Source organism: Pleurodeles waltl, chromosome 2_1 (assembly GCF_031143425.1).
Source record: "Pleurodeles waltl isolate 20211129_DDA chromosome 2_1, aPleWal1.hap1.20221129, whole genome shotgun sequence".
Classification (NCBI taxonomy): Eukaryota; Metazoa; Chordata; class Amphibia; order Caudata; family Salamandridae; genus Pleurodeles; species Pleurodeles waltl.
The window spans coordinates 839,646,980-839,671,241 of NC_090438.1; the positions used below are offsets into that span (position 1 = coordinate 839,646,980).

At 42.6% G+C, this 24,262-nt stretch overlaps 1 protein-coding gene across 4 annotated transcripts in view; it reads right to left on the bottom strand.

Moving 5' to 3' along the window:
- The window catches only part of JARID2 (jumonji and AT-rich interaction domain containing 2), a 589,480-nt gene extending 566,781 nt beyond the window's left edge, over positions 1–22,699 (bottom strand). For 2 of the 4 annotated variants that reach the window (XM_069218785.1, XM_069218783.1), the window contains exon 1: positions 22,589–22,699. In XM_069218785.1, coding sequence (XP_069074886.1) covers positions 22,589–22,684 — 96 coding nt within the window. In that variant the 5' untranslated portion in view covers positions 22,685–22,699. Of the gene's footprint in view, positions 1–21,197; positions 22,283–22,588 lie in introns of those variants that run through there. The other 2 variants (XM_069218788.1, XM_069218784.1) reach the window with 2 other exon arrangements.
- Positions 22,700–24,262: the final 1,563 nt, after the last annotated feature.

Here is a 24,262-nt window from a genome sequence, read left to right on the forward strand (position 1 = left end):
ACTAAACTTCCCCAAAACCCACTGGTTTGGTAGCAATAAACAGGCACTAATTGGGGTAAAGTGGGCCACTGGAAGCCCTGGTCTTTGGTGCCACGGCACTTGCTATTGAAAGCTAAACCCTTGAACCATACAAAGATGCAGTTTGTGTGGAGGCACTTTATCGTTACACGCCTTGCATAGTAACGCCCCCTTCGGCACTTCCTTTATGCTTTTTAGAATGTCACTCACACACATTTCTGATTTTAAGATGAGATGTTGAGCTCATTGCCTTCCCGGAAGCACTTTGTGGGTCATTCAGTGCAGTGTGCAATGTTCCGTAGCTTAACGCTAAAGTGTGCTCCTTCTCTGTCACATTAGCATGAAAATGGCCTTTAGCCTGGAGTTGAACGCTGGCTTAGTTTTGGTGAAAGGGTGATGAATTGCGTCCGAGGGTGGAGTGACGGGAAAAAAAAAAAAAAAAACACACACATACAACACCTTTCATCCCTCCTCTATGGAGGAAAAAAACTGAATGCTTAAAAACTAACATAGAATCAAGCAAAACGTGAAGAATGACTATACTGCACCTAAAGATGAAAAATACCGACCACATGCTACACTGAAAGAAATGCAAACGTGGACACAGAAGTAGATTATACGATAAAACAGATGACTTACGAATTTTTTGAAGAGTAAGAAATATTTTTTGGGGAGTTAAAGAATACAGAGCCAATTAGTTAATCCTTCCAATCATTGGTCCCTGAAGAGCAATGACGGCTACTGTTAAATCAGGATAATGTTACCAACAATTACCAACACTAAAGTATGAAAATAAGGCAGTGGATGCTCCAATGTCTCTTAGTTCCTGCTCCTTTAGTGTGCCTTTCAAAAGGCAAACAAAAAAGTGATGTTGTCAGGTCGCCTCCGAACTGGAACACAAGCAACCCAAAGGCCAGTTTCGTTCTATTTGAGAATCAATAGGGATTAGCTTAGTTCAAGTGGCACAATGAGCTTAAGACACACAGCTAAGCATCGCAATCAGACTTGGGCACTCCACTAAGGACAAGCATTGTCAAGGTCAATACGTCTAGCCCAGGCAAGAGCCACTGGCTTTGCCAGTGTGTTTAAATCCCTGCTGTAGACCAGTGTGGCTGCTGTTCTGCATGGCTGAAAGGGCAGGACATAGGGACGCAGAGTTAAATAAGGTGTTGTAGAGTGGAGTGCCATAGTGTGGAGTGATGCAGATCAGAGAGAAGTCAGAGCAGAGTGGCATACAGTGAAGTGACGAGTCAGAGTAGAGTCGCGCAGAGCACAGCAAAGCGATGTGTCAGTACAGTGGAGCACAGTTGAGTGGCATAGCATCGAGTGAAGTGTCAGAGTAGAGTGGCTTAAAATAGAGTGGCAGAGTAGAATGGTTTAAAGTGGCATAGAGCGAAATGACGTAGAATGGACAAGGGCAGAGTGGAGTAGAGCCAGGATATAAAAATGCCAAGGCAGTGAGTAAAAATAAATAAAAATAAATAACGTTTCTTGATACATAGATCACACTAGAAGTACCTCAAATTCTGATAGAGGAGCCAGAAATGGCAGTACCACCATCTTTCTTTTGACCCTTTGTCAGGCCCAGGGTGATTTCCAATTTGTATCGACATCAGCATGAACCAGTTCCTACATCACTTGTGCCTCGATGATCAATCTACTCCACATTTGCTTACTGATAAATTTCCCATTCAACTCAAGTTAGGAATTTCACTGATTTCTCCATCAATGCCCTGGTGTTTTGTTCTCCCATGAAAATCATTTGGCTGAAAGGCGAGTTGAAGACAGCCCTTTGAACAGACATTTCCTCTAAAGATCTTGGCCAGGTTGCTCATCTTTTTGACTACTTCCAAGGAATTTGTTCCTACTCCACTTCATCAGCTTAGTGAACTCGCCCTCATCAATGCCTCTATAACCCCCGTATTCCCCTTGACTGGGACAGCAAAAAATATTACTGTGATGGTTAGCTAACAAAGAGGCTTGTAGCAGCGGAACAGTTTTCTGAAAGACCCCTAATCACCAGTGAATACAATGCAAATCACATCAAGGTGAGGCAGCAAACCCAGAGACACTTTTACTGCTGAAAGTGGTTTTCCCTGGAACCCATGCACTCCTGTTGCAATGCATCAACCACTAAAGTAGCAACAGCATCCAGTTTAGTAGCCTTGCAGTTCTTTCAATGGCCGCTTTCTCCAGTTTTAAGTACAAGAAGACCTGTAGGATGAAAGGGTGCAATTTATACCTTTATTAAATTAAGACAAAACACCAAACATTGGCCCATGCCAACAGGTCTCAAATTTGCGACCTATGGTCTTTGCCAATTGCTTTTGTTGATGCTACAGAAGAGAATGCTGTATAGCATAGTAAAAAATAAAATACAATTTAAAAAAGTGCAATGTGACAGGTCCACCGACATGAACCTGCATCAGAAAACATGCGCTTGGCAGAGAAGTGACGCAGGTACTGTTTGCATTTTTTTTTTTTTTTATTTCATTTACAGATCGAAGATGGTGGAAGCGGTTTGAGTTGGTAAGCAAAAGAATAATGGTTTTTAGCGCAACAGCTGCCTTCTTATATAAAAAGCAAAGTAGAGGCATGAGGTGTTGGAAGTGTAACAGTAAAAAGGCAGAGAAAGTGGATGGGGAGGGGGAGAAAATAAAGGTAGCACATGAGGGAGAGAGCGACACGGCGTAGGACGAAGAGAACGATGGGTGGAAAAACTGAACGGGGGGAGAAGTGGACAAGAGTAAGAAGATTATGCGACACCAACATGGAATGCAGGAGGGAGTAGACGAGGGAAATCTGGGAAGAAGAAAAAAAAAGTATTTCCATGTGGAACACCACGGGTAAAGCCGCAATGCTCCAGAAAATGGACAAACACAAGATAAAGAAAAGACATCGAATAAAAAGCAAGTAAATGAGAGCGACAGCAAAGCCAAATAAATCAATAGTCCCTAACTGGTGTTCTGTAAGATAGTGTAATTTCCACAATAGGGCTTTTGCAAAACACCTTTTGTTGCAGCAGAGTATTAGTGACTAAAGAGATATATGCACATATAATATTCCCCTCATCCTTAACACCTCAGATTTTCTCTGTAGAGACACTCACTTTACCGGGCCATTAAAAAAAAGAGACTAAGTCTAACCCTGATCCCTTGTGCGAACTTAAACAGAGACCAGACATGCCAATACATTCTAAACAGGGATGCTAGTGTTAATTAGCCTTTGTGTATATCGCTTGCTGCCTTGCTTATGGCATTGCAGTACCTCTCGGTAATAGCGGGAATTTTTCCATGAGAGACTCGATTCTGATTACATTTTGGGGAGGTGCCCGTTCAGTAGCATGAGCAAGTCGGATCACATTTCAATAACTAATTAAGCCGAAAATGAGCAGACGTCAACTTCACATTTCAGAATGTCAGCAAAAGAATAACTGGGCAAGGCCCAGAAACAATTCGGCTCTCTTGCACCCAACTACGTTAAAGCAGCATGCTTTTCCTCGACATTGACATGCTTTCTAAACCCAACCACATTACTTTTTAAACTATTCAATAGAAGGACCCGGGAGGGCCCGGTGGGACGCCCATTAAGGTTCAAGGCGATAACTGAATTATTCAAATAAAATCATAAAAGTTTTACTTGGATGCACAACGCACCGAGTCCATTACAGAACAAAAATAATCGGTTATAGGTCATTACCGTCATCCACTAATACCACTCGTTTCAGTGCAGGAAAGGAGTAAGGAAAAAGCTCAAGGCAATAAGAAGCTACTGAAACACAGTAAGTACTGCCACAACGTGAAAATACAAACACGTGTTAACAGTTTAGTTGAGCCATGAGAAATTCAATCCAGTGAATGAAGTTTCGGTCTTTTCTCCATTTCCAAATAGCAGTCTTCATTTGATTTTTAACTACCACCCCACTTAAATGTGTTTGTAACAGAGGGCTGAAGCACCTCAATGAGCCAATTAGCAAGGCAAAGGTGGTATAATCTCGGATCTGATTTGGAGTGTACGAGCGAAGTAACAGTAACGGAACACACCCCAATAACTTCACAACGCACACCAGTGTCAGATGAAGATTTTCCCCCTACAAATCGTGGGGAAAAGGTTAGAATCACTACAACATTTTGTAATGGGGCAGGTTGCAATTCTGGGGATAATCCAGGCTTCAATAAAAGGCAATACAGGGAGTGCAGAATTATTAGGCAAGTTGGATTTTTGAGGATTAATTTTATTATTGAACAACAACCATGTTCTCAATGAACCCAAAAAACTCATTAATATCAAAACTGAATATTTTTGGAAGTAGTTTTTAGTTTGTTTTTAGTTTTAGCTATGTTAGGGGGATATCTGTGTGTGCAGGTGACTATCACTGTGCATAATTATTAGGCAACTTAACAAAAAAATATATATACCCATTTCAATTATTTATCATTACCAGTGAAACCAATATAACATCTCAATATTCACAAATATACATTTCTGACATTCAAAAACAAAACAAAAACAAATCAGTGACCAATATAGCCACCTTTCTTTGCAAGGACACTCAAAAGCCTGCCATCCATGGATTCTGTCAGTGTTTTGATCTGTTCACCATCAACATTGCGTGCAGCAGCAACCACAGCCTCCCAGACACTGTTCAGAGAGGTGTACTGTTTTCCCTCCTTGTAAATCTCACATTTGATGATGGACCACAGGTTCTCAATGGGGTTCAGATCAGGTGAACAAGGAGGCCATGTCATTAGATTTCCTTCTTTTATACCCTTTCTTGCCAGCCACGCTGTGGAGTACTTGGACACGTGTGATGGAGCATTGTCCTGCATGAAAATCATGTTTTTCTTGAAGGATGCAGACTTCTTCCTGTACCACTGCTTGAAGAAGGTGTCTTCCAGGAACTGGCAGTAGGACTGGGAGTTGAGCTTGACTCCATCCTCAACCCGAAAAGGCCCCACAAGCTCATCTTTGATGATACCAGCCCAAACCAGTACTCCACCTCCACCTTGCTGGCGTCCGAGTCGGACTGGAGCTCTCTGCCCTTTACCAATCCAGCCACGGGCCCATCCATCTGGCCCATCAAGACTCACTCTCATTTCATCAGTCCATAAAACCTTAGAAAAATCAGTCTTGAGATATTTCTTGGCCCAGTCTTGACGTTTCAGCTTGTGTGTCTTGTTCAGTGGTGGTCGTCTTTCAGCCTTTCTTACCTTGGCCATGTCTCCGAGTATTGCACACCTTGTGCTTTTGGGCACTCCAGTGATGTTGCAGCTCTGAAATATGGCCAAACTGGTGGCAAGTGGCATCGTGGCAGCAGCACGCTTGACTTTTCTCAGTTCATGGGCAGTTATTTTGCGCCTTGGTTTTTCCACACGCTTCTTGCGACCCTGTTGACTATTTTGAATGAAACGCTTGATTGTTCGATGATCACGCTTCAGAAGCTTTGCAATTTTAAGAGTGCTGCATCCCTCTGCAAGATATCTCACTATTTTTGACTTTTCTGAGCCTGTCAAGTCCTTCTTTTGACCCATTTTGCCAAAGGAAAGGAAGTTGCCTAATAATTATGCACACCTGATATAGGGTGTTGATGTCATTAGACCACACCCCTTCTCATTACAGAGATGCACATCACCTAATATGCTTAATTGGTAGTAGGCTTTCAAGCCTATACAGCTTGGAGTAAGACAACATGCATAAAGAGGATGATGTGGTCAAAATACTCATTTGCCTAATAATTCTGCACTCCCTGTAGAGAGCTCTAAATTGCTGTGGTTTAAGTGTTCCATATCGGTAAAGGAAGCAACTGCATTACACAGGCTGTGTCAGTGCTAGTAAGGTGGATTTAAGGAGGCTAGACAACAGGAACATGAAAAGGTTTAGCAATCTACTGTCGAGATTGTAACGCTGTGAAAAATGCAAGGCCAAGATGAAAGATCAGGCTCTTCATAAGCCATTACATCTAGTATGTTTTTTAGGTGAGAGAAAAATAACAGGCTTGAGCTAAATTGAGAATGAAAGTTTGAAAAGAGATGCTAGAGTGAATTCAATCTTAATAGGATAATTTTCAGACAACCACGATGACTTCAGGTAAGCATTTCTCAACATGTGGGTCAGAGCCTAGTAGGTTACAAGCGGATTCTTGGTGGGGTGCGAAAGTCCTGGTATATATGTAATATTTAAAACGAACATCCCTGCTTGTGCACCAGAGCAAATGTACCGAACAATGAGAACAAAAGCAGTTTTAAGACAAACCCTTCAAAGTATTCCCAAGCACGACTCCAGGTATTTGTTGCTGCTGTTTATTTTATTTTTTACTTCACAAATCCATTTCCACAGAGAATATGTTAACTATATTTGATCATATACAGCCATGCCACTTGTATAGGGCTTTCACACATAATTCGAGAAATACGGATGTGGCCTAATGGCCACAGATAATGACAGAGTCTGGTGAGACCAGGTTCGAGTCCCGATGTTGGATCAAAATCCTTTAATTATGGGCAAATCACTTGATGTTCCCTGCTTGTAATAAAGTGAATCTGACCTGTGTAATGTAATCTGGTGCTCATGTAATGTGCTTTAACGACCCTGGGCTGTGCTTCCACAAAATAAAACTGCAATGTATACATATATACAGGAATCCAAAATGCACCACTGGGCCTCCTTTTAACATTAAAAAATGGATATGAAGCCCTACCCCATACTTTGCTGCAGAAGGAGTTTCTCAAATTTGATAAAAATCACTAGTTTCTGACTAAGATTTTTAGAAATCTTGTGATTTTAGTGAATGGATGCCGCAGGCCAGGATCCCACTGTGAAAGGTGTGCCAGACACCAGTGTAGGTCACCATCTGCTGCTTTTATGGGCAGATCGATCTTAGTCACAGTTAGCAAAGGGTGTAGTCAAGGTTGTGGCATATACTGACAAGTGCTATTACGATTAAACAAAAAAAAACCTCACCTCTTGTCCACTAAAGCTAAGTGGGTCGCGAAAGTTTGTTGCTCTAAGAACAGAGTTGTGGTTTTGGAAGCACTGCTTTCATTTACCAAGTTTTATATCTAGAACACAAACTAGAAGAACTTTGATGGTCATCCTAATACAAGTCATTTTCTTCCTTACTAATCTATTTGGCATCAGTTGTCTTTGGTTATTTGGCATGAGGATCATCATTCTGGGTGTTTTACATGACAACTTGCTCCGCTCACCTGTATTGCTGATTTTGCACATACAGACAATTGTAGGGCCTCACCAAGAAGAAATGGTGTAGGGGAGCAGAGTTTTAATTGTAAAAATCACACCAAGAAACGTGGTTTATATTTTTCCTGTTCCCCTGGGCTGACTACTGGAGAGGACGAGTCTGCAGCACCAATGCAATTGCCACTGTCCATCGGTCAGCAAAGAGGGGAATGTGTGGGATTCAGGAAAGGATGTTTGCGTGTTCAGGACCATTCCTCAGAGGGTGCAGAGAGCTATGCGAGTTAACGCCATGATACTTTCCCCTACCTGCTTCCACACTAAGCAACAAGAAACTAGAAGCCCTACCAATCATTCTGCAACACCCAAAGCAAGTAAAACTAACCAACCGATTTGCCCAGTCCTATAAGACTGAAAAAGGCAATGATGTATTGGTAGCCACTGCCCCACAGAAGAGAAAAGCAAACTGATGTCAGTAAAGAAGTGAAAAACGGATTTGCTGTTTAAAAAAAACAGGATGGGGAAGGCTATCATGCAAATACTTCAACACTCGTATATTCCAAAAGCACGATTTTGTCAGTCTATTTCTGAAACCTCCCTCACTCCCCATACTTGGGCGGTATAGCACTCATGCTCGTCTTATGTGCCATGTGAAGCATAACTACTTGCCCATTTTGTGCTTCGTAGCATGTGCGTCAAACAGAAGCAGTCAAGGAGAAAGTGCAAACTACAAATATTGCTCTTCACACAAGAGCGGAAATACAAGGAATTGCTCAATGTTGTTTTCATAAATTAGGGTGCACAATAGCTCCAAAATTCATTTGTTTGAAACGCACACTTACTGCAGATAGACACTTGATAATAGAGATGTAAGATCAATCAAGTACTAAGAGACGTTTCTCAGTACATGACTTGCCCCCCCGCACAAAAAAAAGACTAATAAAATTGAGATAAGACATGACTTTAATCCTCAGCCCACCATCCTAAGTATATTTTCTCAATATTAACTATTTTATATATTTTAGTACATCTACCCAGATTGAAGTGTCAACTACACATGTTGATGAGCTAATAGACAAAAGACGCATCCCATGTGTCCGCTGAAAGTGATGGCCTCTGCGTGGCCAAGGATCACCATTAAATGGCATGGAGGTTATCCCCCTGACGTGGTCCTCGGAGCAGCATGTATCTTCGATTGCCCACTACAAATTATTCATTTCTTAGGCCCACTACTGACGAACGAAAGTATTAGTATTGCCCTCTTTCAAGTCAACGCAGGTTACATATCTGTTCTGGTAAAACCCGAAAACAACTCAGTACTCAACTGATTTTAAATCACTACTGTATTGCCTCATCTGACTCAATGGGCAATAACTTAGAATGTGCCAACAGTGGTGAACTTATTCTCCACTCACATTCACAGTAAAAGGGTCTTCCTAAAAATCCTTTCCTGCGTCAAACGTCCAACTGCTGCAACACATAACAACCCAAAGCTTCAAAGCCCAAAAGGAAATCCTAGAGCACGAGAACATGTATGAAATACAACCAAACCACAGGCAATGATGCCTATCACTAGAACTGAAAGCGAAGCCAGCAGTGTGTGTACAGGCTGCATAGTTAATAAAATGGTCTCTCTTAGTGCAGTTCAGTGCATGCGGCAACTTAGCCAGTGGTGCTACTTGTCTGCAACATACATTACAGGTACTTCAAACAGGGTTGAAGTTATCAGTAAAAGTCATTTTTTGATGTACGTACAACATTTGAGCAGAAGAATGGATTTGCACAAAATGTTCACACAGATACACGAAGAGGGAAAATTAAGAGAGGGGAGTAAATAAAAAAAAAAAAAAAAAAAAAAAGGGGGGGGGGGGGAAGAGGGTGATTTACCATTTTAAAACACCTACAGGAAATGTTACTCACGTCAACAGCCCAACCCACTGAACAAGTCTACACCAATTGTTGCATGAACTTTACTCTGAACGTCTGCTTTGTTGGTTTGATATAAATCTGTGCACTAACTTTTAAGGTAACAGCGTTTTAGAAAATGTTGCTGATGGGGCTTTAAAGGGTTAAAAGTTGTATAACTCTACTATTTTAAATCAAGAGTCCCGACTTGAGATGCCTGTCAATTATATTTCAAGAAATGTGATTGGCTGGATAAGGGCTCTGCAATCTTTTTTACAGCCATCTTGAAACTCGAGTGAGCCAACATTCAAGAGTTTTGCAGTGGAAAAAAACAAAAAATGCAAGCAGGCCCTGCATCCAACTGGCAAAAGACAATGCACCTCACTGGTAGGTCAGGCACTGCGCCAAACCCCACTGCACATGACTAAAAAGCTGAACCAGAACTCTGTTTTAACTGTGCGCATGAATGTGTGTGTATAAATATTCACTGTTAAAAATAAAAAATAAAAAAAGGTTAAGGTAACTTTACAGTTCAGTGAAAACAGTTATAGTTATCTCAAGTAACTAGAACTCGTGCTCCAAGGTAACTATAAACCCTACCCCGCACAGTTCTCATCAATTTCACTGCAAATGTTGTGGTGATATAATGAACTATGTCAAAGAAGATGGCATAAATGATGTAATGTGGGGTAATTAGCAATGCATTAAGAGGGAGCAAGTTATAGTTACCATTGACCATAAGCCAAGCCACCCACAACTTTTCACTTTTTTGTTTTGGTGGGGTGCCCATCTGGGACACCCCACAGCACATCCATCACTGGGGGCTGCAGGGGAAGCCCAGCCCCCCCACCCCGCAGCCACTCCAGCTTCCATTTGCACCCCTATTTTGTATTCTGCTAATTTGATGCAAAATAAAAAAAATTGCGGCCAGAAACGGTCCCACAGGGACCCCATCACCAACATGCGCTTGCCCATTTATCTCTTTTTTTGGGACTCTGGACAGAGTCCTGTATCTTAAGATGGCTGCCACCGCATCCAGGTTGACTTGGTGGTAGCCAATCAGATCTCATGTTGATATCTGTCTGGATCCATAGAGGCGCAGCAGCCCTAGATATAAATAACGTTTTTGAGCATTAATTTCTCAAAAACTTCTGAAAGAATTTACACAAAAAAACACTTTTCTGAGAAGCATTTAGTTTTAATGGCATCGAAATGACACAGCTTGTTCCACAAACTACCAGATGACTGCCTGTGTTGCAGCACCCTAGGAAGAAACAAAGCCAACAACTAATGAATGTCAGTAGCTTTCAATGCAGATGAAGTTACCACAACTGCATGTGCACTCCAAAATAAGGGCCCCATGCAGTGAGTCCTGAAATAACTCCTTTGTTTTTTCGCACTACAGCTAAAACATGAGAAAAACACTGCTCTTTAGAAAAACCAGCCATCACTGGCTTGATGTATAGGAAAATAAGGTCTACGAAGCTCCTTTTAAAAAAAAAAAAAAAAAAAATTATTGAACAGTTGCTCAGCATATATTGGCAGGTTCAAACAATCACTATCTCATCAGGCAGTACAAGGAGAATATAGCATAGCACGTTCTCAACATCTCTTAAAGCCAGACAGCCAAAAATGGCACATAAAAGTCACATGGCAGTACAATTCAAAATATGCTCTACACCCCTTCACAGGGGTGTGGAATTTATTAAAATATCTACTTGTCCACGGGACAGGTTGCTTCTCAAATCTACTTGTCCTGTAAAAAGATCTACTTGTCCCTTTGGTGCCATGTAGTGTGGCGCCAAATTATAGCAGCAATCTCATTATGTAAGAGCTCTGATAATAGCCTCTCTGATTATGCCAGGGCTACTACCATAGTAGGGCTTGAATACTTGCAGTTTCAATCCCTACTGTAGCAATTTCCTTATTTTTCCACCTTTCTGCAGATCTGCATACTGGGGCTGGAGGAAGCAGTAAGCAATAGTTCCAGGGCTGGAATGCCTTTGAGTCTGCAAACCTACATGTTTTAAAGATTTTCACCAGCTTCTTTCTAATATTTTCCCATAATAAGAAAGGGTGGACATTTACTCCTGACAATGGCAGGATTAGAACTTCTTCCAGGGTTGGGAAGAAAGTGGCTGGAGGGAAAATGAACTTGCAAATGCTCAATAGATTTTCACATGAGCAAATCTACACATGCGTATTTACCCATGCTAAAATACAGTTCACAAATATTTTATAGGGGTACGACATATACCATGGGTGCACTTCTGTGACTTTCTTTAAGAATTTGGGGCCACATGTAGGTAGGTTCAGATTTGTGACCCGCAAATTGCGAGTCGCAAATCTGAATGTAGGATGGTGTCCCTGACACCATCTGTGATTCGCAAGGGCTTCGCAAATGCACACCTCATGAATAATCATGAGGTGGGTCGCAATTTGCGACCCCCTTGCGAATGGCGGCCTCATAGGGATGGTGGCCTGCTGGAGACAGCAGACCACCATGTCTGTGACTGCTTTTCAATAAAGCAGTTTTTTGTAATGCAGCCCGTTTTCCTTAAAGGAAAACGAGATGCATTACAAAAACGAAAAATGAAACGTTTTCGTTTCATTTTTTCAGAGCAGGCAGTGGTCGGCAGGACCACTGCCTGCTCTGAAAAAATGTTTACAGTGACATTCACAATGGGGAAGGGGTCCCAGGGGGACCCCTTCCCTTTTGTGAAAGTGTTAGCACCCATTTGAAATGGGTGCAAACTGCGATTGGTTTGCGCCCGCATTCGCAAAACAATCCTACGTTGCACTGCGAGTCGCAATTAGGAAGGGAACACCCCTTCCTAATTGCGAGTCGCAAACCTGTTTTGCGATTCGGTAACCAGGTTACCGAATCGCAAAACTGGGTTTGTGCATCGCAATGTGCTTTTTGCACGTCGCAAACAGCGAAAGTCGCTGTTTGCGACATGCAAAAAGCTACCTACATGTGGGTCTTGGTCCCTAATTAGGTCTGGTGTTAAAGACATTTTGTTTTTATTAAACTTCTATTTCTCTCTCTTTCGGCTGGCTTTACTGTGAGTGATCGCATTCTTCTCTTCCACAAGGAGCATATTGGCACACAAAGTAGTTTTGTTCAGTGTCAGGAACTACAGTGGCAATCAGTGACGTAACGAAACTGGAGGGTGCCCCTTTGCAAAGAACATGGAGGAGCCCCCTCTCCAGACTCACTCAGGGCAGGTGCTGTGCTGAAGGGGCCCCCTGGAGGGCGGCTGCGGGGCCTTTGTTATGCCACTGGTGGCAACATGTGCTTTTAGAGTTCAAAAACGTTTTTTTTTTTTTTGCCAGTGTTTGTTACAATGTTGAGGGCCTGGTAGCTCCCACAACAATAAAGTGTTACAAAAGCCATGTCAAAACAAGATACGCATTGATGAAACTAAAAGACTTATAAAAATATGTCAGATCAGTTGGCTTTGTCAGTGTTTGTTTATTTTTATGCTTCCCATAATCGTGTTGAAAATGGTTACACTGATTTTCCATTAGAAATATTTTTGGGAAATACTAGCATGCATCAAAACATTTTACTAAATGACACTTCATTTGCATATAATCGGAGAGCATTCTGGGAGCATTATACTTAGCCTCATAGCCTAAACTTTTCAAACATATGTATACACTTTTTTTTTTTTTTTGTACTGGAACCAACGTCAGTAGTGAAGTGTGACCTTAAAACATTTATTTACAGCACTCACCCTAATAATGAAGGTTTTCAAATAATGAACCATAAATACAAGTTCGAACAGCATTATCTTTTGGAAACACATTACCTCAACTGCAGAGAGTTCCACTCTCTGTAAACAGGCAGCCAAAGGGTTTGTGCTGCAGAGGGTTGGGCCTACTTGTCCCAAGGACAAAGTAAACATAAAATCTTGTTGCCCTTGACCCCAAACAAGATGTCCCGGGCGTCGGGCGATAGGAATTCCACATCCCTGCCTTCAGAAACCTAGCACTGGTCCCTCTAAAGCAGTGGTCTTCAAACTTTTTAATGCCGCGCCCCCCCCCCAGGTGAAAAATAAAAATAATTGGGCCCCCCCTCAGAATTTTTCACAATTATTTTAGAAAGATGCCAAGGTTTAAATAGGTCTAAACCTATTTAAACATTGCAGTTAACTACTGTTACCTTTTTAAAACTGCAATAACATACTTCTACGTATAACAAAGGCATGTTATCTGTATAATATTTTTTGGGGCCAGAGTTTGGAGCCCCCCCTGAGATCACTTGAGGCCCCCCAAGGGGGGCCCGCCCCCCAGTTTGAAGACCTTTGCTCTAAAGCCTCCCCTTATTATCCTTTGTATGCATTCCATTGGTCTCATACTTTTCCCCACTTCGTCTGGCATCCCAGGCTCTGATAAAGTACCTTTTCAGCCCATTGGCATCAGTCCAGGTCTGCCACACTCAGAGGACGGTCCTCTCCCCAGGCCTGTGCTATGTTACTTTTTGCCACTCCAGACGCCAACATCAGCCATATTTTTTGATATTTAGGCCATACTTCTTCCCTGTTACACACAGGATATGCCACACGCCGCCAACAGCACTTCCAGGCCTGGGCTCAGTTCAATGCGTGCACTAGCCCCCTCCAGTATTGTTGCACTTTGGGAAAGCTCCATAGTATGGGGAATAAAGAGCCTATTTGCCACATCCCAAAATGCACAGGTCAGAGGCGCATCTCCCAAGAATATGCAGATCCTGCTTATGTGAAAAGACTAGAAATGCGTTTTATTACCATATAAAATTAATGTTTTAAAAACGTTATAACTTAGTTTACCCCGAGTGCTCCTCCACCTCTATGGCATGCTAAGTTCAAATAAGTACCAAGGATTTTTCAGACGTCAAGACTGAATATTTAAGCTGTGCTAAACTGGTAAATGACTGGACAACCAGATCATTGCGGTAAAAAAATACTAAAATTAAAGAGAGGGGGGGGGGGGGCAGAAAGCAGTTGGAACCATCGTTTTTTCTTATAAATTACACCAATTCTCCACTTAAAATGTAAAATGCCAGACAACCGGCTTTCAAAATAACCATGCTGTTGACTCAAATCACCAGCATAGCAACATCTGTTGCGAAAAACACGTAGGTGTCACTTCGAAGGATTTGCACTGTTTGCACATACACATGAGCTGTTCCAGCACAGTAAAGTTAGGGGAAGTGGTGGGAGGAAAGAGCGTAGAAAAGTACATGAACTATTAGGTTTTGTCAAGGCAGAAACAATTACACCTACCACATCATTACAGTCCGAAATTGCATCATCACACAATAAACGTTAACACATAACCAGCCTATTTCTTCTCCATTACACATGTTTTTCTAAAGGCAAATTAGATATCTTACAGCATGTTTCTTTCCACTTTTGACTTGAACACTGCTTCTATTTTTTGTCATCGAAGTGCCATTCTACGTGTTCCTAGAAGAGGAACCCTGTTAGTTTGGTTGCTCTCGTACAGTACTTATGCTGCCCATGGTACACTCCAAGGCTGCAAATAATGGAACCATCAGGATGGGTAGTAGGAGGAGACAGGAAAGAGGGAAGGAAACATAATTTTATTAAAGTGACGTTACTTGTAGCAGTAGCTGACTAGCAGGGAAACGGAGTGAGACTGACAAGCCGACTAGTTTTGCTAAAGTTTGTTAGACAAAACAGATATGTTCTATTGGGAGTTCAGGGAGAGAGACCAGCAGGAGATAGAAGCAATTCAATCCAAAAAGATCCCGGTGGTGCTAATCGTACAGCCTCAAAGTCTTTGTGCAAGGAAATGTTTGAATAAAGATAGTTTTGTGAACCTCATGTCCCTCAACCAAATCCACAGAGAAATACACCACAGGGTTAGAAAATAGAATGTTCACAAGGGAGGGAGGGATGAAGGGTCAGAAAACACAAGCGAGCTCTGGACTTGGACAAGCCTAACCTATTTAACAGAGAGACGGTGTCTAAATTCAGAAAATGTATCTACATTTGGAGCAAGTTACAGAATTTATGGGACTCCAGGAAATCTTCAACACTAGGAAATATACTTGCTTACTGGGATATATAAACATTTACGCAACTAATTACACAACCAAGGCAAACACATTGGACTCCTATTTAAAAGAAGAGAACCATCAGCACCAACCCCTTTCCTAAAATCCCCTCTAAGGATAAACCAACCCAGCCCCTACAGTCTTTCAAATATCACAAGGTGAATTTATGGATTTGGTCAAAGCAAGCAGGCTTTCCGGTTGCCCTTCTGACCCTTGTCCACCACACATCTTTAAGAATATTATTTTATCTACTTCTGCTGCCACACCTGCAAGAAAAATCATAAACAACTCTAACTACAGGAACTTTTCCTGAAAAAGGCACACATACATCCGTTATTAAAGAAAACAAACCTAGATCCGCAAGACCCCAACAACTACAGACCAATCACAAATGGACCTCTCCTGGGCAAACTGATAGAAAGAGCAGCATTCGCCCAGATGTCACAATTCATTGAAGACAATTCCATACTTTGACTACTAAAAACTGGATTCCGCCCAGGAAGAGGCACTGAATCGGCACTCATAGCAATCTGGGATGAGCCCTAAAACACAGTCAACCGCAATAGAGTTGCTGCAGTACTTCTCTTGGATCTCTTGACTGCCTTTGATAAGGTTGACCATGACACCCTAATTCAATGTCTCCACGAAGCTGGCATAGAAAGGACTGCTCTCGCCTGGATTACATCCTACCTTCAAAACAGAACTGATATTATCTATTCTTCCCCCCCTCCTTCTCGTCCAAACCGTACTTCACAAAAGCAGGGGTCCCTCAAGGATCAATCATCTCACCTTTGCTTTTCAACATCTACATGACGTCATTGCCAGAACTGATCAATGATTTTCAACTCACATGATACAACAATGCAGATGACACGCAAATACTACTTAAATTGGAATGCGCAAAGACATTGAAAACTCACAAATCTTAAGTTCCCTCAAAGTCGTTGATCAGTGGATGACTTGGAGCCATCCCAAACTAAATGCCTCCAAAACAGAAATACTCATATGTGGTGACAATAAAAATTCTGACCCACTGTGCACCTGGCCTGACGATCTAGGACCACCTCCTCAATTAGCTAAAGAAGTTAAAACCGTTGTAATTACCATGGACTCCAAGTTAACAATGAATGTCCAAGTGGACAAATTAGCACGAACAAGCTTCATCCCTTTTAAGACTCTGCGACGCATCTTCCCCCACCTCGGATTTTCACATAAGGTGCAGGCTACTATCTCTCTTTTACTATCCAAACTGGATTATGCCAATGGCCTCTACCATAGATCACCTCTATTTATTATGAAAAAAAACCTAACATATTCAGAACTCCACTGCCAGGCTACTATTACATGTAAAGCCACAAGCCTACATCTCCCCTGACTTGACAGCACTACACTGGTTACCCGCTGCCAAAAGATCTACCTTCAAGCTGCTTTGTACCACCCACAAAGCTATACATAGAACAGGACAGCTTTTTATCAGAAACAAAATAACCAAATGTATTCAACAAAGAAACCTTTGCTCAAGATTGGCACACCACCATACAAGAAAAAGACTATAGGTGGTACATCCTTCTCCATTCAAGGAGCCAAACTATGGAATTCACTACCCCCAAAAGTAAGATCCATGTATAACTATCTTGTCTTCAGAAGACTACTCAAGAGTTGGCTCTTTCCTTCAAAACCACCATATTCAAACAGCAATGGACTGCATATGCCTGTGTTGATAAGTATTTTTTAATCTGATTATGTGTATATTCTATATATGTATAGTTCTTTAGAAAATATGTATCGCTACTATGTCATAACAAATTACACACATACCCTGTAAACCTGTTTCACAAATGTATATTTACTCATGATTAAATATATATATATATATATATATATATATATATATATATATAGTTTGTATATGTGTATATACATGTGTATGTTATTGTATTCTTAACATGTTCATAGGTCATTGCATAGCTCCTAGATAAGTTGCTATATATTAGATATTTATGAATCCCTCCTCTTGTTTTTATATCACATTGATCAAGTGTTTTATCAATTTCATTATTAATAAATTAATAAATAAAAGTTTGAAAAGTATACTTCTTAACTTCAAATCTTGAAAGTCTGTGTTTATACAATACTACTTTTCTTATTATTTCCCCCCCATTATTATATTCCTTGAACATATATTCCCTTACTATGTATTTACATATCTTAGCACTCTAGTCCTACTGTACTAGAGAAAAAGTAAATAAAAATATATACATTAATTTACTCATTTATAGTTTGAATTTTAAGTAAATAATGAATAAAATAAAGAAAAATAAAAAAATGATTAAAAAATGTATAAATAAAAGTAATATAAATGTACTCTTGTAAGCTTTACTTTGTCTACCCATCACCATATGTAATGTCTCTATCAATCGATCCTCCATCCCCACTCTGACTCACCCCACCCCACTGATTCATCCCCCAACCCATTCTACTACTTTTATCTCCAAAATAACCCTGCCTAAGCTCTTCCCTCCTCTTCTACATATAGCTCACCCAAATTTCAGTTTACTACCATAATCTCCCAAACAACCCTACTAAATTTGCCCTCATTTATCTCACCTTTGACCCATCCAAAAGCCCTCTTGCTACTATGATCTCCCTAACCCTTTCCACAAACTCTTCCCTCCTCCATCTCTCCTTTGCGCGTCTGAAGCCACATCCTATTACTATAAACTTCCAATTAACACTTCTGGATTCCTCCCCCATTACTCCAGTGAAGCCAACTAACAAACACATATCCTCTGCTCAAATTAACTCATAATAATACAAAAACTGTACTCATATTTCCCTATACTAATCCACCACTAATTCCTCTTGGGTTCCAGAGCAGCGTGCTACTCGCTGAAAAGCGCTTTGATGCCTAGTCAGGGGTAGTAAGTGTTATAAAAATACTATTACAATTGAAAATATTCTAAGCATAGAATATGGACGTGCCTATAAGAATTATACATATACAATAAAGTTAAAGAAAAAAAATCCACATCGAGAAATACATTCCTTTAGACCACCATTTAATAAATTGTGTTCATCATCCATGAAAACTCATTCAACTACTATTATTGACTTCAGCAAATTGCCTGTGTTGCTAGGATGAGAAACCATTAGCAGGAGGTATTTGAATACCCAAAACTTATACCTCAAATTTATAACTCCGTAGGTATTCACCTACTCTTAAAGAACGGCCTTCCCAAGAATCTTCATAAACCATCCCCCAAGCTGACGTTTACACTTGTCAAGGAAGAAATTGGCCCATTGCCTAAATCTGCGTATACAAATGCCCTTTGTGGGCTCAGTGCTGACAATACCAGCTATTTATCCTTGCAAATTACACCTTTTGAGTGCCTACAGTAAAATAAAATGGGCAAAAGGGGGAAAAAAACAGACCAGACAGATAAGGACTGCGACAAGTTAGACATTGCCTTAGGTCCACATTGGTTGGTCGAGAGTAATTATTAAATATATTTGCGAGACCACAATGAAAAAGACATTGTGAATATACTATTCGGTGCCTGAAACCTGCTACAGAAAACAATGCTGGAGTTACTGAGTACAACCACCTTCCAGAGGTTTCGAGCGCTCGCTAATAATGGCAACCGTGGGGAACTGTGATAGCATGTGGCCTTTCAACTGCAATTCTGCAAGAAAAATAGTACAAAGTGTGTCGAGGCTCAAGCCAGTGCAACTGTTGCCATTATACTGCGAAAGAATCCACTGCTCTGAGGTGGCATCTGATGTTTGCGCTTGTAGAAAGTTCTCGTGATAAAGGCCTCTAACCCACAACGTGCACGTGCAAGACTCCCATCACGTGATTCCGATGTTTCGATTGTTCACATTAACTTTCTAGGTAGTCACGTTAGCATTCCTCTAGCTAAGTGACAATACAAAGGAAACTTCTACTTCCCATTCAAGAGTTACAATACGAGTTATGAAGGGGCAAAAATAAACTGACATTTAAAATGATGCTTCGCAATGCTGCCTGTGCCACACCACCTACTGAAGAGCGATACATTATCGTGGACAGTTTGTTCGGGCTCGCATTTCAGCGGGTCACGGTAACCCGTGACTACCCTGGCTTCAGGGAGCTCCTACAAAGTACGCCACAACCATCTACTGCACCCACCTAGCAAGTATCAACCCACTCCAAACCACGCATTTCTGCGCTGCCAACCCAGCCACACCGTCCCATGCCAACCGCCCACCTGACGTCAGAACGCAGGATGATGCTGGGAAGCTGGACCTGAAGCCAACCAGGAGGCGAGTCCATTTGTGACGTCATGCCTACTGCAAACTCCGCGGAGCAGCTTGTGGGCACGCGCTGGGCTTTCCCATACCCGTCCGGGGGAGGTGAACAACCTGTTGCGTGCAGATAGTGCAGCGCCGCGGCGGCGGAAGGCGCCAGTACTGCACGTACATTTATCTCCCGAGAGGGCAGCGTTCAACTACATGCTTAACGGACAAATATATAAAGATAATTATGCGTGTAACTTTTTCACCCTGCAACTGGCCAGCGTGCCTATTTTAACCATCATAGAGCGGTTCCCCTGCGCCCTTTTCAACTGACTAAATAATAGTACCACCGGGTTTAGTGGTGAGTCTGCCCAAGACTACGACAGACGGCTCGAGCTAAGCAGAGAATGGAGGCTTAGAAGGGCACTAGTTTCAGTCAGAGCCCTGGTGCAATGCGGCTGCATTTATAATGCCCCAGACACTCTAGACTGTCTTCAATTAATGTACCCCCGAGACTCGTGCTGTGTCGCGGCTGATGGCATTTACCCAACTACCCCTGTCACGTGCAACTTTAAAAATGGACAATAGGACGGGCATGAGTAAACACGGACATCGCTCACGGAACGCCTCCAACCGAGGAGTACGGAGCTTTAACTGTCTACGACACGCGCGAAAGGACGAAAGCACCACAATGTCAATTAAGGAGACTTCGAGCTGAACGAAGACAACCACGGCACTGCAGCAGAAGATGGCCTGTGTACGGGGGACGCAGAACGTGCGGCCTTGCAGAGGTGCACTCTCTCCGGTGCGGGCATGCAGCTCGGATGCTGATCTTGCACGTTACACTGCAGCGTGACTGAATGATCGGAGACCACTGCACCGAAACCGTCCCACCCAAGTCACCCAGAACGACAAACAGATCGCAGCCTGGGCTCTCCGCCACGGCCCGCCTGCCTTCCACGTCCAACTAACATGTCATATTAGGTCAAACACCATTTTTTTTTCCTGCAGCTGCGGAAGCTGAGATATCCTGTCACGATCACAACTTGCACTCTGTTTTTCTTTTTAGCAAAATAAACAAAACCACTGCGTCTCGCCACTTACACAACAAAATACTATTTCTACCTGTAGTTAAAAAAAAAAAAAAAACTGAGACAACTGTAAATAAATGAGCACAACGTATATCGGCTGGCAAATGTGCAATAGAAAAACTGTCCCGACAAACGAAGAAGCTTCTGTTCATTCTGCCATGCAAAATGCATAGGTTGTACTAATTTAATTATCTCGCCTACACTTTGCTCTTGCTTATAAAAAAAAAAAAAGGCACAATACAGCTTATATTACGATACCAGGGTTCACTCCTTTTTACACCCTGGGGTAATTCGACATACAAAAAAGGGTTATGTGTATGCACTTTAATGTGCCACAAATACCCTTCATTTATAAAGAAGTTCAACGTGCAGTTAAAAATTGGATTTTTTTTTAACTTGCTTTTTTAATATTTTCCAAGGGTTTATCAAACTCCTCGGCACCCTCAGACCGCCCCCCGCCCCCCCAACACACACATACAATTAACAAAAAGCACAACCGTCATAGTCCACAGCGCGTACTGTCACTATAATCGGACTGATGTCAGGGATACATTCAGTACAATTGCTGGAAGGCAGAAGTGCAGCCCTTTAAAAAGCACCCGTGCAGCAGGCAGCGCTGCATGCCCTGTACCCTGTTTGGCACTTACGTATTTCTTCTGGATTATGTTTCTCTTGGGCCTTTGCTTGTTCATCTTCAGATCCATTGGAGAGTTGGGAAAAGCCGCATGAATTTAAAAACGAAAACGCAGCTGAAACACAAAAGTCCGAGGAGTAGGAAGGTACAAAAATAAAAATAAATTCCGTCTCTTCGGTTGGTTTGTTATTGTTCAATTGCGCTGTCCTTGTAGTCCTTTGTTGTTGGTTTCTTGCTATAGTCCGAACATGAGCAAACACAGGATACGGGAAAGGTGTTCAGAACATTATTAAAAATATATTACTTCGGTAAGACTATCGTGACATGATGGGCATTTTTTTCTTCCAGGCTTAGCAACAAAAAGGAAGGAGGTGGGGCGCCCGGAGCTCCCTGCACCCTCAAAAACGACAGATCCGGGAGGAGGGGTGCAGCGAGGAATCCCTGGCTACATCCTAAGTGGGGGTAGGGGAGAGCTGGGGGGCTGCGCGCGGGGGGCCGGCGGCTACGGGGAGGGGGGGCTGCGGGATCCGCGGTGCTGGCTGCGCTGCCCGGGCTGCTGCTGTGCCGTGTGTGTCTGTGTTTGCAGCTCCCCGGCCAATAGGAAGCGAGCTGCTCGAGCAACTTTAAATGGACTGCTCCCAGCCTCCAAGACCAAGGGAACGTCGCAAATTTCTGCTTCGCAGATGTGGGCGTGCACAGCGAGCGGTGCAAGCCACGGTCCTGCGGTGGAGTACAGGCAGATGTGAGAAGGTGTAAGCAACCCGCGACTTTTAGTTATCAATATGTAAAAGGTACACGGGGATAGCTGAAGTCGCTGATGTTTGTCCAACGGGTTGACAAACGTTAAACGCTCCCTGGCCGCACGGCACGCTCTGCTGCTGGGGAAAAGGGGGAGGGAGGTTCGGCGGTGACACCAGGATAGGAGGTCTGGTATCTTGGTCCGGCGCCGGGCCTGTATCGGAGAAAGAGCCGCGTGTCCTGTGTCTTTCGGTGTGTTCGTTTGCCCTTGAGGAAGGGGATAACCGAGATGTAGGCTGCACGCTAGCAGCTATAAGTTGTAATTTCTCCCACACAAAATGGCAGCCGCGCGTGAACCACATTTCCCAGATTGCCTATGACGCTACGTAATCGCCCTGCCCACCTCCTCGTGGTTGATTGGCCAAACGCGGTATGCGTTTATTGTCCTTGTGGAACTCCGTGGCTGGGCGAAGGGATTGGTCTACTAAGGGCAAGAGACAAGCTGAGGCCTTGACGTCACCCAGGCTCGCTCCCGCCGAGTAAACACTAAAAAGAACCTGGAGAGCGGTGGCGCGCTAAAGACTAGCTAACGCAGCCTGATACGTGGGGGTGGCCAAAAGGTATTAACTTTGCAGAAAAACGTGTTCCGAATGGAAACACACCAACCTCTTTTGTCCTATCGGAACACTTCTCACAGAGTACCATGGAGCATTGAAAAAGGTTGCTGACTCGCTGACTTTCACTGTGTACCCACACGTCCATCTAGTTTGAGGGGCGGGACGTGTCTGCGCTCGCAGCAGAGCCATCTCAGGACATCCTCCCGCCCGGGACTGGTTGTGCCTCCTCCGGGGTTCTGCGAGGTCACCGAGCAAGAAACACCAGCCACTCAATGCTGCCAGGCGCCTGCGCTTCCCCTGCCTGCTTCGGCTCCTGCTCCCCGCTCACCTCGTCTACGAACAACGCTTCTCCCGTGCAGCATAAGTCTTTCACGAAATGGAGTTTCACTTTTTTTGTCACAAAACAGCCTGCGTGCGGATCGCAGTCTGCAGGGAAATTATTTTTTAGAACCTGATCTCATTTCTCCCTACTTAACTGCTATGAGAACAGCATCTACACATTATCACATTCTGCATGCTTGCCTCTAAGGTCAACGCCGATGTCGTCCATTGCTTAACAGAAAATTCTTATTTTATTACAAGACCAGAGGCTCATATTATGAAGTCTTTTCTTGCTTTAATTTTTACAGCAGCCAAGAAAGAACTACATTTCCCAAAAAGAAAAATAATAAAACTACAAAGTGACACCATAAAGGAAAACAACCAATGGGATGTCGAGTATAACTATATTGACTGCGAACAAAAAGTCCTCTTTTCTTGCTGCTTGTAGTCAAGATAAGTAAAAAACTTTCTAGCTTACGTGTCAAGAGTTTGCAATTCTATTAAGGACACGGAGGCGAGAATTATGCTTTCTCTTTTACTGTTCCAAACAGCAGCCGATAAAATAACAGTAAACAAAAAACTTCAATACCCATGAAGAATAGCAAGAGTCACATGGTCCAATCATAACACAGGACCTAACTCCATAAAAGCCATGACCTCGACAGTCACTTCCTCTTTCTTTGTAACAGTCAGATAAGAACCGTAAACTGAAGAAAACAAAACTCCTTACAGAATAACAGTCCAAGGGAAACTCTGTGCAGTCCAACATCATGGTCCCAGAACTACCAGTGACCCGAACAGGTTGCAACCTCAACCGGCACCTCCACGAACAGGAAGTTCAGGATCTGTACTTCTGCAGCTCAAAGGATGAAACATCCGAAAACATCACAGAGTCTTCTGATCTGCTCCTAGAAGAGATACAAATTACCAGTAATATCTTTGTTGGATATAACATCCACTTACAATCTATACTCTGTCAAGATACACCTGGCTGGGAAAATCAACAAGAAATATCAAAATCCTTTGAATACTATTATTTACATTAAATGAAACATAAAGTGGCAAACCAGTATAAGGGTGGGATAATCCTCGCCTCTGTGTCCTTAATAGAATTGAAAATTCTTGACATATAAGCTAGAATTTTTTTTATTCTGTGTCAGGGCCGGAGGCTCCGATTATGCTCGTTTGAAGCTGACCAACCACCACAGACGCCACATCCACTACCGGCTTATGATAGAATTTTCTAAAAGTAGATTCTGAAGACCAGTCAGCTGCTCTCATAATGTCTTCCAGACGAGAACCTAGAGCAAAGGTCTTGGAAGCCATAGCTCCTCTAGCTGAATGAGCTCCAAATTTAGAGGTGCCAATACCTTCCTCTTTCATCAACCACCTCATCCATCTA